At 63.1% G+C, this 16,011-nt stretch overlaps 1 protein-coding gene across 1 annotated transcript; it reads left to right on the forward strand.

Annotated features, from left to right (window-relative positions):
- The first annotated feature begins 1,269 nt into the window (after positions 1–1,269).
- KDM5C (lysine demethylase 5C) lies at positions 1,270–15,888 on the forward strand. The gene is made up of 27 exons (XM_034071891.1): positions 1,270–1,761; positions 3,046–3,123; positions 3,221–3,343; positions 3,668–3,838; positions 3,925–4,059; positions 4,140–4,263; positions 4,734–4,921; positions 5,004–5,162; positions 5,650–5,769; positions 5,867–6,025; positions 6,129–6,310; positions 6,896–7,058; positions 7,868–7,987; positions 8,204–8,398; positions 8,489–8,670; positions 9,179–9,303; positions 9,695–9,842; positions 10,244–10,340; positions 11,029–11,390; positions 12,068–12,206; positions 12,606–12,785; positions 12,858–12,992; positions 13,285–13,815; positions 13,905–13,962; positions 14,703–14,902; positions 15,238–15,424; positions 15,682–15,888. Exons 1-27 carry the CDS (start codon positions 1,270–1,272, stop codon positions 15,741–15,743), a joined length of 4,815 nt encoding a protein of 1,604 aa, XP_033927782.1. The 3' UTR covers positions 15,744–15,888.
- The last annotated feature ends 123 nt before the right edge of the window (positions 15,889–16,011 follow it).

Genomic DNA, 16,011 nt, shown 5'->3' on the forward strand with positions numbered 1-16,011 from the left:
AGGGGGTAGGGTATAGGATGGTGGGGCCATATAGAGGGTGTAACCTGGGGGTGTAGGGAGTCTGGGGGTATAGGGATTGATATGAGTCTGATGGCTATAGGGGCCTTGAAGGGGGTTATGGGGTGCAGGACCCATTGGGATCTAGGGTCACAAGGCCATAGAAGCCGTATGAAGAAATATAGGGGTGTGGGGGCTATAGGGGCCATAACTATATAGGGACCCTGGGGCTAAAGGTTATAGGGGTCCGGAGGATGTAGGGGCTATAAGAGGGACTCTGTAACCATAGGCACCTGGAGCTATAGGGACCATAACAGGGACCATAGGAGCTCTATAGGATCTGGAAGCTATAGAGGCCATAACAGTGACCCTGTGGCTATAAAGGCTTGGGGCCTATAGCGGTCTGGGGGCTATAGGGCCTTGGGGACTATAGAGGCTATAACTAAGCTCTGGGGCTATAGGGTTCTATAGGGGCTGTAGGTACCGCTGGGTGGGGCAGGAGCGACAGCGAAGGGGCGGGGTTTCCATTGACCCCGCCCCTTTTATGGGCGTGATCTCCCCTTGGCCCCGCCCCTCCACCCTGCGGGCGGCGCATGCGCGCTGCGCCTCTTTAAACGTGCACAAGAAGCCCCGGTTCCTGCGCTGACCCAGCCGCGGAGGCGAGCCGGAGGCGGGGGATCACTCCGCCGCGAAAGGGGGCGGAGCATCGGGACTATTTCTCCGCTCTCTCCTCCAGCCCCCCCTCCTCAAGAGCCCCTCCCTCGGGGGGGTGCCCATGGCCGCGTCTCCCTTTCCTCTTCCCGTCCCCTCTTAAGCCATTCCGGTCTCTCCCCCTCCCTCCGCACCCCCTTTTCCCCCCGGCGGAAGAACACATCTCCGTGAGGCTATTCGCTTCACCACCCTGTGCAGCGTGCAACCCCCCGCGCCTGCGCAGTGTGTGCGTGCGCCGGGCGGGGGGGGGGGGGGGGTTGAGAGGAGGAGGAGGGGACCCAAGATGGCGGCGGCGGCCGGGCCGGGGGGACCGGGCAGGCCTGAAGCCTGAGGCGGCCGCAGCGCGGGGCCGGGGCCGGGGCGGCGGCAGCGGCGGGGCCGGGGTCGGTGCAGGTCGGAGGAGGCACAAGGGGAAGGGGGGGGGAGGTTTAAGGTGTGTTTGTGACCCCCCCTTTTCCCTGCGGCTGAAGGGAGAAGGGGGGGCGGCCGCGGCCTGGTGAGGGGGCGGCGGGGGCCTCCATGGCCCCCTGAGGGAGCCCACCCGGCCTCCGTGAGGGGACGATGGAAGAGGAGTGGGGGCCCGGCCCGGGGGGGTCCCCTCCTTGGGGGGCCCCTTCCCCGCACCCCGACGGGGAGGAGGAAGCCAAACGGGGCCGCGGAGGGGACTGGGGGGGGTCGGAACCCGGCGTGGACGCCCCGAAGGGGTCGGGGGGGGGGGACGAGAAGGCAGCGGCCGCCCCCCGGCCCCCGGCGGGGAGGAGCGGGGGGAAGAGCGGCGGGGCCGGGAGAGGCCCCGGGGGGCGCCTGTCGGGGGAGGAGCGGAGCCCACGGAAGGCCCCGGAGCGGCCGGGCCCCGAGGACAAGCCCCGCAGGGGGGAGTGGGGGTCGGCATGGGGCTCGGCCGAGCCCGAGCCCCCCGAGGACTTCCTGCCCCCCCCCGAGTGCCCCGTGTTCGAGCCCAGCTGGGCCGAGTTCAGCGACCCCTTGGGGTACATCGCTAAGATCCGGCCCATCGCCGAGAAGAGCGGCATCTGCAAGATCCGACCCCCGGCCGTGAGTAACGGGGGGTCCCGTGTGTGTGTCCCCCCCCCCTTCACTTATGGGTCTGCCCCATTGCCGTGCCCCCCAAGCGCGGTTGGTTCCACCTCTCCTCCCCATAGGGGTTTAAGTTCCTCTTGAGGACCAGCGATTGCCCCCATGGGGGGATTCAGTTCCCATTGAAGGGGGAATTGCCCCCCATGGGGGTATTCCCTCATTAATTGCCCCCCATAGGGGGGTGTTTTCTCGCTTTGGAGGGGGAATTGCCCCCCCCCCCCCCATGGGTTAAGCCTCTGTGGAGGGGGTAAATCCCCTTTGGGGGGTTAACCTCCCCCTTGAGGGGGTATTTTCTATTAATTGCCCCCCATGGGTGGGAGGAACTTCGTATTAAGGGGGGTAATTGCCCTCCCCATAAGGAATAATTGCCCCCTCCCCTTCCTACTTTGTATCTATATAATAGAAGTGTAAATGCCCCCGGGGGGGCAAATAATCCTCTAAGAGGGGGTAAATACCTGCTCTGTAGGGTCTGTATTCACTTGGCAGGGGGTAAATACCCAATGAGCACCTATGGGGGGGGGTAAATACCTCCCTTACAACCCCCCCCCCCCATGCAGAACTGGTGCCTATGGTCCGGGGGGGGGCACTGGGGGTGCTGCACAGTCCAGAGGGGGGGGGGCACCCTGTTCCCTCCCCCCCGTACACCCCCATTGTGCTGGCTATGGGGGGTTCATCCTAAGGGCTATGGGGGGGGGGGGTTAAGGGGGTTTGGGGGGGGGGGCGTTCGCGTGTCTCGTGTGCCCCCCCCCATCGGCCTCACAACAACAACAGTGACACGGCCAATATGGCTGCCACCGCCGAGCCTTTGTCTGGCGAGCGGCGGGGGGGGGGGGGGTCGGTCCCAACCACAGCCCCATAGGCAAAGGGGGGGGGGGGTCTTCGAATGGGGGGGGCCCGAATGGAAGCCGAGCCCCCGCCCCCCCCCCCTTCCCATGGTTCCCTCTTCCCATGGTTCCTGGATGGGGGAGGGGGGGGTTGTGGCGTGTCCCCATTGAGGGGGGGTCCCTTTGTCCCCTTGTGCCTGGTTTGGGGGGGGGGGGGCACGGGATGAATGCATGGCTCAATCTGCTGTGTTCCCCCCCCCAGCTTAATGAAGGCTTCCAGGACCATGGTGCCCCCCCCATTGTGGGCTGATGCCATAGGGCTGCCCCCCCTCATTTGGGGTGTACATGTCCCTTTACCTGTGTTGGAATGGGGGGGGGCCCATCACTGCTGACCCCCCCTTTCTGTATCCATGCCCAGGACTGGCAGCCCCCCTTTGCCGTGGAAGTGGACAACTTCCGGTTCACCCCCCGCATCCAGCGCCTCAATGAGCTGGAGGTAAACTTGGGGGGGGTCCCCCCTTTATCTCCATCCCCAGCTGGTTTTGGGGTGCTCAGACTGTGCCCCCCCCCCCCCCCCCCATCCCATCCCATAGGCGCAGACTAGGGTGAAGCTCAATTACTTGGACCAGATCGCCAAGTTCTGGGAGATCCAAGGCTCGTCCCTCAAGATTCCCAATGTGGAGCGGCGCATCCTGGACCTCTACAGCCTCAGCAAGGTTGGGGGGGGCACAAAGGTTGGGGGGGGTACAAAGGGGGGGGGGGTTAGGGGTGAGTTTAGGGGGTGTTTCATGTCTGTGCCCCCCCCCCCCCCCCCTTGCCTCAGGTGGTGATGGAGGAGGGGGGGTACGAGGGTTTGGGGGGGTTACAAAGGTGGGGGGGGTACAAAGGTGAGGGTGGGTTAGAGGTGAGTTTAGGGGGTGTTTCATGTCTGTGCCCCCCCCTTGCTGCAGGTGGTGATGGAGGAGGGGGGGTACGAGGGTTTGGGGGGGTTAGGGGTGAGTTTAGGGGGTGTTTCATGTCTGTGCCCCCCCTTACTGCAGGTGGTGATGGAGGAGGGGGGGTACGAGGCCATCTGCAAGGACCGGCGCTGGGCCCGGGTCGCTCAGCGCCTCTCGTACCCCTCGGGGAAGAACATTGGCTCTCTGCTGCGCGCCCACTACGAGCGCATCATTTACCCCTATGAGATGTACCAGTCCGGAGCCAACCTGGTGGTGAGCGGCCTGGGGGGGGGCACCCCAAAAACCGACCCCCCCCCCCCCGTTCCCCCCCCACCATCCTGAAGCTGTCGTCCCTTCAGCAGTGCAACACGAGGCCCTTTGAGAGCGAGGAGAAGGACAGGGAGTACAAACCCCACAGCATCCCATTGCGCCAGTCAGTGCAGCCCTCCAAGTTCAACAGCTATGGCCGCAGGGCCAAGAGGCTGCAGCAGGAGGTGGGCACCCCATAACCAACCTCACCCCCCCCAACATCCATCCAATGGGATTCCCCCTTCTTCATCCCGTAATCCCATAGCCGGAGCCTACAGAAGAGGACATTGAGAAGAACCCAGAGCTGAAGAAGCTGCAGATCTATGGGGCCGGCCCCAAGATGTTGGGCTTGGGGCTGGTGGCCAAAGATAAGACCCTGCGGAAGAAAGGTGCCTCCTTGGGGGGGTTATGGGGTGGTTGTGACCCCCCCCCAATCCCTTTGTGCCCCTCAGTTCTTTATGTGACACCCACCCCAACAATGTTTCTCTGCCTTAAGCCTATTGTGACCTCCCCAATGCAAATAGTCCCCTCTGATTGTGTCCCCCAATCCTATAGTGACCCCCACATTGTAACCCCCAATCCTATTGTGACCCCCCCAATCCTATTGTAACCCCCCCAGTCCTATTGTGACCCCCCCAATCCTATTGTGAACCCCTCCATTGTAACCCCCTAGTCCCATTGTGACTCCTGTCATTGTGACCCCCCCATTGTAACCCCCCAATCCTATTGCGACCCCCCCAGTTGTAACCCCTCCAGTCCCATTGTGACCCCCCCATTGTGACCCCACCCCATTGTAACCCCCCATCCCCTTGTGAGCCCCCCAGTTCCAGCCCTCCCCTCACTGTAACCCCCCCCCCAGACAAGGACGGCCCCGAGTGCCCCCCCACAGTGGTGGTGAAGGAGGAGCCGGTGCCCCCCGAGCCCAAGGCCGAGCCAGGCTCCCCCCCCCGGCCCTACCTGGAGGGGAAGGAGGAGCTGCGGCACAGCCCCGAGCCCTGCACCAAGATGACCATGCGCCTGCGCCGCAGCCACAGCAACAGCCAGTTTGTGAGTGCCCCCCCCCGCTATGGGGCTGGGACCCCCATTCTATGGGGCACAACCCCCATAACCCCTTTATTCCCCCCCCAAGGTGGATTCCTACATCTGCCGGATCTGCTCGCGGGGGGACGAGGATGACAAACTGCTGCTGTGTGATGGATGTGATGACAACTACCACATCTTCTGCCTCCTGCCCCCCCTGCCCGAGATACCCAAGGGGATCTGGCGCTGCCCCAAATGCGTCATGGCGGTGAGGATGGGGGGGGCACACCCCCCATATGTGGGGCTGGGGACCCCCATGTCAGCCCCCTCCGTCATGTCCCATTCTGTCTGTGTGTTTGGGGACCCCTATCCCATCTATGGGGCTGGGGACGCCCCTCTGTGGGCTTAAAGACCCCCATGTCACGTCTATGGGGTTGGGGACCCCCATCTCAACTCCCTGCCTCATTTCCTATCCCATGTATGGGGCCATGGCTCCCCATCTATGGGCTTAAAGACCCCTGTATCTCCTCTATGGAGCTGCAGACCCCCATCTATGGGGCTGGGGACCCCCTCTGTGGGCTTAAAGACCCCCATGTCACGTCTATGGGGTTGGGGACCCCCATCTCAACTCTCTGCCTCGTCTCCTATCCCATCTATGGGGCTGTGGCTTCAAGACCCCCGTATCCCCTCTCTGGACCTGCAGACCCCCATCTATGGGGCTGGGCCCCCCCCCATGACCCCTTTCCCCCCCCCAGGAGTGCAAGCGGCCCCCGGAGGCGTTCGGCTTCGAGCAGGCCACTCGGGAGTACACACTGCAGAGCTTTGGGGAGATGGCTGATTCCTTCAAAGCCGATTACTTCAACATGCCCGTCCACGTACGTCCCCCAAACCCCCCCCCCCGTGTGCCCCATAGAACCCCCCCGTGTGCCCCATAGAACCCCCCCGGCCCCATAACCTTCCCATTCCCTGCAGATGGTCCCTACGGAGCTGGTGGAGAAGGAATTCTGGCGCCTGGTGAACAGCATCGAGGAGGATGTGACTGTGGAATACGGAGCTGACATCCACTCCAAGGAGTTCGGCAGCGGCTTCCCCATCAGCGATGGCAAGAGGAAGCTCTCCCCCGAGGAGGAGGTGATGGAGCAGCCTTCATCCCCCCCCCCCCCCCACCTCCTGTATGGCCTCGGCTATGGGATGGGCCGGTCCCATCCTTGCAATGGGGGTGTTGTCCCATTAGGAATACGCCGGGAGCGGCTGGAACCTGAATGTGATGCCGGTGCTGAAGCAGTCGGTGCTGTGCCACATCAACGCTGACATCTCGGGGATGAAGGTGCCCTGGCTCTATGTGGGCATGGTCTTCTCGGCCTTCTGCTGGCACATTGAGGACCACTGGAGCTACTCCATCAACTACCTCCACTGGTAGGGGGAGGGATGGGGCTGGTCGCAGCCCCCTAAGTTAGGGGGTGTGGGTTATGGGGGGAGAAGAGAGGTTTTGGGGTGCTAGAAAGACAGAGATGGGGTTTGGGTACCACAAAGCTGATGTGGGGCTTGGGGTGAGAAATGAGATTTTGGGGTAAAAAGAGAGATTTTGGGGTAAGAAGAGAGGTTTGGGGGTAAGAAGAGAGGTTTTGGGGTGCTTCAAGCCTGAGATGGGGTTTGGGGTGAGAAGAGAGGTTTTTGGGTACCACAACCCTGAGTTAGGTTATGGGGTGAGAGGATGGATTTTGGTCCCACAACCCATTGGGTCAAGCCTGAGCTCGGTTTTGGGGTGAGAAGAGAGGTTTTGGGGTACCCCAAGCCTGAGATGTGTTATGGGGGAGAGGTACAACCCAGAGCTGCCTGTTTGGGGTACCCCAAGCCAGCAACAGATGATGCTGGGGTAAGAAGGGAGGCTCTGGGGATGCTGCAGCCCCTGAGCTCCATCCTGAGCTGGGTTTTGGGCTACGAGGCAGGGTTTGGGGGTACCCCGCAGGGTGCTGGGTGCCCCTGACCCTGCACCCATAGGGGGGAGCCCAAGACGTGGTATGGGGTCCCCTCCTTCGCGGCTGAGCACCTCGAGGAGGTGATGAAGAAGCTGACGCCGGAGCTGTTTGAGAGCCAACCGGACCTCTTGCACCAGCTCGTCACCCTCATGAACCCCAACACCCTCATGGCCCATGGGGTGCCGGTGAGTGGGGGGGGGTGACACCCCAAAGATCCTGGGGGTGCTGTGGGTCTCAGGGCTGCTGTTAACGGGGGGGCAGTGGGGATGGGTTAGGGGTGCTGTGGGTCTCAGTGTACCCATAGGGAGGACATGGGGATGCTCTGTGCATCCCATAGGGATGGTTTTGGGGTGTTGTGGGTCTCAGTGTACCCATAGGGAGGACATGGGGATGCTCTGTCCATCCCATCAGGCTGGTTTAGGGGTGTTGTGGGTCTCAGTGTATCCATAGGGAGGACATGGGGATGCTCTGTGCATCCCATAGGGATGGTTTTGGGGTGTTGTGGGTCTCAGTGTACCCATAGGGAGGACATGGGGATGCTCTGTGCATCCCATAGGGATGGTTTTGGGGTGTTGTGGGTCTCAGTGTACCCATAGGGAGGACATGGGGTTGCTCTGTCCATCCCATAGGGATGGTTTAGGGGTGCTGTGGGTCTCAGTGTATCCATAGGGAGGACATGGGGATGCTCTGTGCATCCCATCAGGCTGGTTTAGGGGTGCTGTGGGTCTCAGTGTATCCATAGGGAGGACACAGGGATGCTCTGTGCATCCCAGAGGGATGGTTTTGGGGTGTTGTGGGTTTCAGTGTACCCATAGGGAGGACATGGGGATGCTCTGTGCATCCCATAGGGATGGTTTAGGGGTGCTGTGGGTCTCAATGTGCCCATAGGGAGGACACAGGGATGCTCTGTCCATCCCTGGGCACCCATATGGCCGGTTTTGGGGGTGCTGCAGCTCCCGACCCCCCCATTTCACCCCACTTCCCCCCCCCTCAGGTCGTCCGCACCAACCAATGCGCCGGTGAGTTCGTCATCACCTTCCCCCGTGCCTACCACAGCGGCTTCAACCAAGGCTACAACTTCGCCGAGGCTGTTAACTTCTGCACTGCCGACTGGGTGAGCCCCTGTACCCCCAAACCCCCCCTGTTCCCCCCCCATCCCCCCCCATCCCCCCCCATCCCCCCCCATCCCCATGGCTAAGCCGGATCCCATAGGACCAGAGCATCGCTATGGGATGCGGGTGATGCTGGGACCACACTTGGCATTGCCGGGTACCAAAGGGGGGTGTTTTGGGGGGTCGGGGGGGGGTACCTCACACTTTGCCCCCCCCAGCTCCCTGCTGGCAGGCAGTGCATTGAGCACTACCGCCGCCTGCGCCGGTACTGCGTGTTCTCCCATGAGGAGCTCATCTGTAAGATGGCAGCGTGCCCTGAGAAGCTGGACCTCAACCTGGCTGCTGCTGTGCACAAGGAGATGTTCGTCCTGGTGCAGGAGGAGAGGAAGCTCCGGAAAGCCCTGCTGGAAAAGGTGGGACCCCCTCAATGACCCCCCCAAGGACCCCCCCGGACCCCATTGCTTGCGGTTGGAGGCTGAGGATGCTCTGGGTGCCTTCCATAGGGAATCACAGAGGCGGAGAGGGAGGCGTTCGAGCTGCTGCCTGACGATGAGCGGCAGTGTGATAAGTGCAAGACAACCTGTTTCCTGTCGGCCTTGGCCTGCTATGACTGCCCCCAGTGTCTCGTCTGCCTCTACCACATGGATGATCTCTGCAAGTGCCCCCGCAGCAAACAGTACCTCAGGTATGGGGGGGTTTGGGGTGCTGGGGGGCTCAGGGTGCCCATGGGGATGGTTTATGGGTGCTGGGGGGCTCAGGGTGCCCATGGGGATGGTTTATGGGTGCTGGGGGGCTCAGGGTGCCCATGGGGATGGTTTATGGGTGCTGGGGGGCTCAGGGTGCCCATGGGGATGGTTTATGGGTGCTGGGGGGCTCAGGGTGCCCATGGGGATGGTTTATGGGTGCTGGGGGGCTCAGTGTGCCCATGGGGATGGTTTATGGGTGCTGGGGGGCTCAGGGTGCCCATGGGGATGGTTTATGGGTGCTGGGGGGTCTCAGTGTGCCCATGGGGATGGTTTATGGGTGCTGGGGGGCTCAGGGTGCCCATGGGGATGGTTTATGGGTGCTGGGGGGTCTCAGTGTGCCCATAGAGGGGGCCATGGGGATGGTCCGGATGTGCCCAGGCTCTCAGTGAGCACAAGGAGGTGCTCCCAGCCCCCCCGAACCCCTTTGACCCCCCCTTGCCCCCCCAGGTACCGGTACACCCTGGACGAGCTCCCGGCCATGCTGCACAAGCTGAAGGTTCGGGCCGAGTCCTTCGACACTTGGGCCAACAAAGTGCGAATGGCGCTGGAGGTGGAGGACGGGCGCAAGAGGAGTGAGCTGGGGGGGGGCAGCAGGGGCTGGGGGGGGCAGCAATGGGGTTGGGGGGTCTGTAAGGGGCTTTGAAGGGGTTTAAAAGGGCCTGGGGGGTCAGGAAGAGGGTTTGAGGGTGTCAATGAGGGGGGCAGGAGGAGTGAGTCAAGAGGAGTGAGCTGGGGGGGGGCAGAGAGAGGGGTTGGGGGGGGTCAGCAATGGGGTTGGGGCATCAACAAGAGGGGTTTGGGGGGGTCTGTAAGGGGGTTTGAAGGGGTTCAAAAGGGCCTTGGGGGGTCAGGAAGAGGGTTTGAGGATGTCAATGAGGGGGGCAGGAGGAGTGAGCTGGGGGGGGGATGTTGGGGCTCTCGGGGTGCCCTGGCCCCCCCTGACCCCCCCCCATCGGTGCCCAGCGCTGGAGGAGCTGCGGGCGCTGGAGTCGGAGGCTCGGGAGCGCAAGTTCCCTGAGAACGAGCTCCTGCATCGGCTCAAGGGCTGCCTGGGGCAGGCTGAGCGCTGTGTGGCTGAGGCGCTGGGGCTCATCAGCTGCCAGGAGACAGGGTGAGTGCCCTATGGTGGCTCTATAGTGTCCCTATGGTGTCCCTATGGTGTCCTCATGGTGTCCCTATGGTGTCCCTATGGTGTTCCCATGGTGCCCCCGTGGTGTCCCCATGGTGTCCCTATGGTGGCTCTATGGTGTCCCCCTGGTGTCCTTACGGTGTCCCTATGGTGTCCCCCTGGTGTCCTTACGGTGTCCCTATGGTGTCTCTATGGTGTCCTCATGGTGTCTCTGTGGTGTCCCCATGGTGTCCTCATGGTGTCCCTATGGTGGCCGCAGCATCCCCTCTATGTCACCATCCCAGCTCCTTCTCCTCCCAGTTTACCCCATCCTGTCCCTTATGGAGCTCAGGCTCCCCCATGTCCGTGTCCCCCCCCATGGCTGACACATCCCCCCCATGCAGGGTCCCTGCTCCGTCGCTGACGGTGGAGGAGCTCCGCAGCTTCCTGGAGCAGATGAATCAGCTGCCCTGTGTCATGCACCAGATCGGGGAGGTCCAGGTGAGCTGGGGGGGCCCTTCTGTGTGCCCCCAGTGTGGGAGCATGGGATGGGGGGGGGAAGGAGCTGAGCATCATCCGGGGGCAGGGACACTGAGCCCTGAGCATGGCCCCCAAACCCCCTCCATTCAGCCCATCCCAGAGCCCTTTCCCTCTCAATCCCAGTGTCCTGCATTCAATCCCAGTGTTCTGCGTTCGATCCCAGTACCTTCCAGTTTATCCTAGTGCACTTTTCCCCTCATTCCAGTGTCCTTGTGCGCTCAATCCCAATGTTCTGCATTCATTCCTGATGTCCTCCATGTGATCCTAGAGCCCTTTTCCCCTCATCCTGGTGCCCTTCTCAATCCCAGTATTCTCCACTCAATCCCAGTGCCCTCCATCGATCCCACTACCCTCCATCCATTCCCTTCCCTTCATCCCAGTTCCCTCCATCCATCCTGGTACCCTCCATCCATCCTGGTACCTTCCATCCATCCCGGTACCTTCCATCCATCCCAATGCCATTCATCCTGGTGCCCTCCATCCATCCCAATGCCATCCATCCTGGTACCCTCCATCCATCCTGGTGCCCTCCATCCATCCTGGTGCCCTCCATCCATCCTGGTACCCTCCATCCATCCCGGTACCCTCCCCCCCCCCACCCTCCATCCACCCCTTCCCCTCCCCCCCCCCATTAACCCTTCCCCCCCAGGCCCTCCTGGACCGCGTGGAGCAGTTCCAGTCTGACGCCAGCACCGCTCTGGATGGGTCCCCCCCCCCGAGCCCAGCCAGGCTCCGGTCCCTGCTGGAGCGAGGGGCTCGGCTGGGGGTGCAGGTACCCGAGGGCCGGCGCCTGCAGCTGCAGCTGGCTCAGGCTGCATGGCTGGAGGAGGTGAGGGCTGCGCTGCGGGGGCCCCGAGCCCGTGTCCCCCTCCCCGTCATGAGGGGCCTCATCCAGGCCGGCAGGACAGTGGCACCAGGCCCTGCTGTGGACGTGGCCATGGCCGAGCTGCAGGAGCTGCTCACCATAGCCCAGCGCTGGGAGGAGAAGGCACAGATGTGTCTGGAGGCCAGGTCTGGGGGGGCAAGGGGGTGTCCTCTGTGCTTCTATGGGGGGGACAAGGGGGTGTCCTCTGTGTGCTTCTATGGGGAGGACAAGGGGGTGCCCTCTGTGCTTCTATGGGGGGGCAAGGGGGTGCCCTCTGTGTGCTTCTATGGGGGGGGGCAAGGGGGTGTCCTCTGTGTGCTTCTATGGGGGGGGCAAGGGGGTGTCCTCTGTGTGCTTCTATGGGGGGGGCAAGGGGGTGTCCTCTGTGTGCTTCTATGGGGGGGGCAAGGGGGTGTCCTCTGTGTGCTTCTATGGGGGGGACAAGGGGGTGTCCTCTGTGCTTCTATGGGGGGGGCAAGGGGGTGCTCTCCATGTGTTTCTATGGGGGGGGACAATGGGGTGCCCTCTGTGCTTATATAGGGGGGACAAGGGGGTGCCCTCTGTGTGTTTATAGGGGGGACAATGGGGTGCCCCCCATGTGTTTTGATGGGGGGTGAAAGGGGTTGCACCCCATGTGTTTCTATGGGGAGGACAGGTGGCCACTTCCTATATCCCCATGGAGGGATAAAGGGGCTGGGGCTGTCCCCCCGTATGTGTTTCTATGGGGCAGTAAAGGAGTTTGGGGCCAGGCCCTTGGGGGTCTCTGCAGCAGTTTTGGGGGGGGGGGGGTGAGCAGCCAGCCCCATGTGTGCCCCCCCCACAGGCAGAAGCACCCCCCGGCCACCTTGGCTGCCATCATTAAGGAGGCTGAGAACATCCCAGCGCTGCTTCCCAACATCCAGGCCCTGAAGGAGGCCCTGGCCAAGGCCCGTGCCTGGATCGCGGATGTGGAGGAGATCCAGGTGGGATTCGGGACCTGAATGGGATCATGGGGCTGGGGTTCCCCATAGATCTAGGGGGGGGATAAAGGGGATGTCCCTGTATTCATAGATGGGGTAAGGGGGCTGCCCCCTGTATGTCATGGGGGGATAAAGGGGCTGCCCCATAGATTTAGGCAGGATAATGGGGCTGGCCCCCCATATGTCTATGGGGTGGGGGATGAGGAAGCTGCCCCCTATATATAAGGGGGGGGTGAAGGCATCCGGTGCCTGTCCCCCTTACATCTGGGGGGGATACGGGCACTACCCCTGTTACTTGCAGGGGGTAAGAGCCCAGCCCCATCCATGTGGGGTAGGGAGCAGCATTCCAGACACCGCCCCCCATTATCCCTCCCCATACATCCCTGTGTGTGCCCCCCATAGAACGGGGACCACTACCCGTGCCTGGATGACCTGGAGGGGCTGGTGGCCGTGGGCCGGGACCTGCCGGTGCGGCTGGAGGAGCTGCGGCAGCTGGAGGTGCAGGTGGGATCAGCTCATTCCTGGAGGGATAAAGCCTCACGCACCTTCCTCAAGCGGAATTCCTGCTACACCCTGCTCGAGGTGGGTACCATGGGGGGGGGGTGGGGGTCACACAGCCCCCTCTGACCCCCAACCCCCCCCCCCCCCATGCAGGTGCTGTGCCCCTGCGCCGATGCCGGCTCCGACAGCAGCAAGAGGCTCAAGTGGCGGCAGGAGCCAGGGCTCTATAAGCTGGATGCTGAGAGCCTGGGGCTGTCGGCACAGGACCTGCGGGATCCTGGAGCTGTGGTGAGTGCTGCATCCCGGATTGGGGAATCTGGGGGGGGCTGCAGCACAAACCGTCTCCATCCCACCCATGCCAGTGCCTTCCACTCACTTCCAGTGTCTGGTTTGTCCCCTTGATCCCAGGCTCCTTTTCCTCTTGATCCCACTGTTCCCTCTCCATTCCGCATCCTTTTCCCCTCAATCCCACCCCACTTTACTCTCACTCCTTCCCCTCCCTCTCCACTCCACCTGTGCCCTCCAATCCCTTCCCCCCCCATCCCCATCCCCCCTTTTAACCCTCCTCCTCCCCCACCAGATCGTGGCCTTCAAGGAAGGGGAGCAGAAGGAGAAGGAGGGGATGCTCCGGCTCCGCCTCACCAACTCCCAGAAGGCCTCCCCTCCATTGCCAGGACCCGGCCCCCCCTCATGCGTCTGTGGTCAGCCCCCGGGCCCGGCCATGCTGCAGTGCCAGCTGTGCCGGGACTGGTTCCACGGCTCCTGCGTGGCTTGGCCTCGCCTGGGCTCCCAGAAGCCGTCTCCAGCCTGGTGGGAATGGGAAGCCAAGTTCCTGTGCCCGCTGTGCCAGCGCTCGCGCCGCCCGCGCCTGGAGACCATCCTGGCGCTGCTGGTGGCGCTGCAGAAGCTGCCCGTGCGCCTGCCCGAGGGGGAGGCCCTGCAGTGCCTGACCGAGAGAGCCATCACCTGGCAGGACCGGGCCCGGCAGCTCCTGGCATCGCCGGAGGTGGCCGGGTCCTTGGAGCGCCTGGCAGGGCTGCGGCACCGGCTCCATGGGGAGCTCCATGGGGATGGAGCCTTGAGGGAGGCTGTGCGCAATGAGCAGACCAAGGTGGGGGGGGGGCAATGGGGGGGGTTGGGGGGGGAAGGTGGGTGAGCCCCACACTAAATCTGTGTTCCCCCTTTGCCCACCCCCTATAGGTGTCGGTGGAGAACGGCGATGGGCTCGGGCCGGAGAAGAACGGAGCCTTGTCCTCAGGTGAGAGGGGGTTCCCATGGTGTGGTGATGTCACAGGGTCCCCATGGTGACGTCATATCCTTGGTGTCCCTATGATGTCATGGTCCTGATGCTTTCACTGCCCCTGTGATGTGACAGTGTCCCCAGGGTGTCCTATTGGTGACCCTATGGTGCCATGACATCACCGTGTCCCCATGGTGACATCATGTCCTTGGTGTCCTTATGGTACCCCGGCATGATGTCACGGTGTCCCCATGGTGACGTGTCCCTCTGGTGCTGTGACGTCACGGCGCCCCCTGCTGATGTCACAGTGCCCCTGCTGACGTCACTGTTCCCCTGTTGACGTCATGGTGTCCTCATGGTGACGTCATGGCGCCCCCTGCTGATGTCACAGTGCCCCTGCTGACGTCATGGTGTCCTCATGGTGACGTCATGGCGTCCCGATGGTGACGTCACAGTGCCCCTGCTGACGTCACGGCGTCCCGATGGTGACGTCACATTGTCCTCATGGTGACGTCACTGTTCCCCCGCTGATGTCACTGTACCCCTGGTGACGTCACAGTGTCCTCATGCTGACGTCACGGCGGCCCTGCTGACATCACTATGCCCCCCCTGACGTCACTGTGTCCTCATGGTGATGTCATGGCGCCCCCTGCTGACGTCACTGTGTCCTCATGGTGACGTCACTGTTCCCATGCTGACGTCACAGTGTCCTCATGGTGACGTCACTGTTCCCCTGCTGACGTCACTGCCCCCCGCAGAGCTGGAGGCGCTGAGCGCGGCGCTGCCGCGGCTGCAGGGGCCGGTGCTGGAGCTGGCGGAGGCTGCGCGGCGGCCGCTGGAGGAGCTGATGATGGAGGGAGACCTCCTGGAGGTGACGCTGGACGAGGCCCAGAGCATCTGGAGGCTGCTGCAGGCGGCGCGGCCACCGCCCGTGGCGCTGTTCCGGCTGCTGCTCGAGGTACCTGCAAACACCCCAAAACCAACCCAAAACTGCCCCAAAAACACCCTGAAAACAACCCCAAAACTGCCTGAAACAACCCCAAAACCAACCTCAAAACAGCCTAAAAACACCCTGAAAACCACCCCAAAACCACCCCAGCCCCGCGCTGCTGCTCTTGCCCCTTTCCCACCCTCGATACCCCCAATTGCAGCCCCTGCCCCTCTCAGTTCAGGGTCCCCAAAGCCCCTTCAATCCTTATGGGGACACCCCTAATGCTGATGGGTGGGGGTCACTGATGAGTGTGTCACTGATCGGGGGGGGGTCACTGATGGGGTGTGTGACCCCCCCCATAGCTGGAGCAGGCAGAGCGCAGGGGGGCTCGTGCCCGAGGCCGGGACCCCGAGCGCCGTCGGAAGCGGAGGGGGGAGCGGGGGGACCTCCCCCCCCTGGCCAAGGAGGAGCTGGAGCCAAAGAGGAGTCGGGGTCCCGAGGGGGGGGGCCCCTGGGGAGAGCCCCACACCAGGCCCCCACGCGCCAGGGGTGAGTATGGGGGGGGGGGTGTTATAGGGGCTCTATGGGGTGAAGAGGGGGTGCGGGGGGGGTTATGGGGTGAGGGGGGTCTCAGGGAGAGCACAGGGGGGGTCTTAAGAGGAGCATGAGGGGGGTTGTGGGGGATGGGGGGGTCTTCGGAGCATTGGGGGGGTATGAGTGGAGTGGGGACCCCAATATCCTGCTGAGGGGGGGTAATGGGATCTATTGGGGTGCCCCCCCCTCACACCCCCTTTTCCCCCCCTCAGGACTCGTGACAAGGAGCCCCCAGCTCAGATGGACGCACCTGATGGTGGCGGGGAGGGACTGAAGGGGGGGGGTCCTGTGTGTGCCCCCCCCAACACACACCCCTTGGGGGGCCCTCAACACCCCCCACGTTTGGGGGGGGCTGTCCCCTCCCCCCCCGTGTTGTAATTATTTGAGTTGATTTCTTTTATATCATTAAGCCCCGGGGGGGGGGGGGTCACCCAGATGGGGGGGGGGCAGGGTCCGTGTGTGCCCCCCTCCCCCCCCAACCCAAAGGGGGGGTTCCCCCACCAGCACAGCAGGGCCCCCCCTCCCCCCCACCCGCACCGGGT

This window comes from Melopsittacus undulatus, chromosome 22 (genome assembly GCF_012275295.1).
Source record: "Melopsittacus undulatus isolate bMelUnd1 chromosome 22, bMelUnd1.mat.Z, whole genome shotgun sequence".
NCBI lineage: Eukaryota > Metazoa > Chordata > Aves > Psittaciformes > Psittaculidae > Melopsittacus > Melopsittacus undulatus.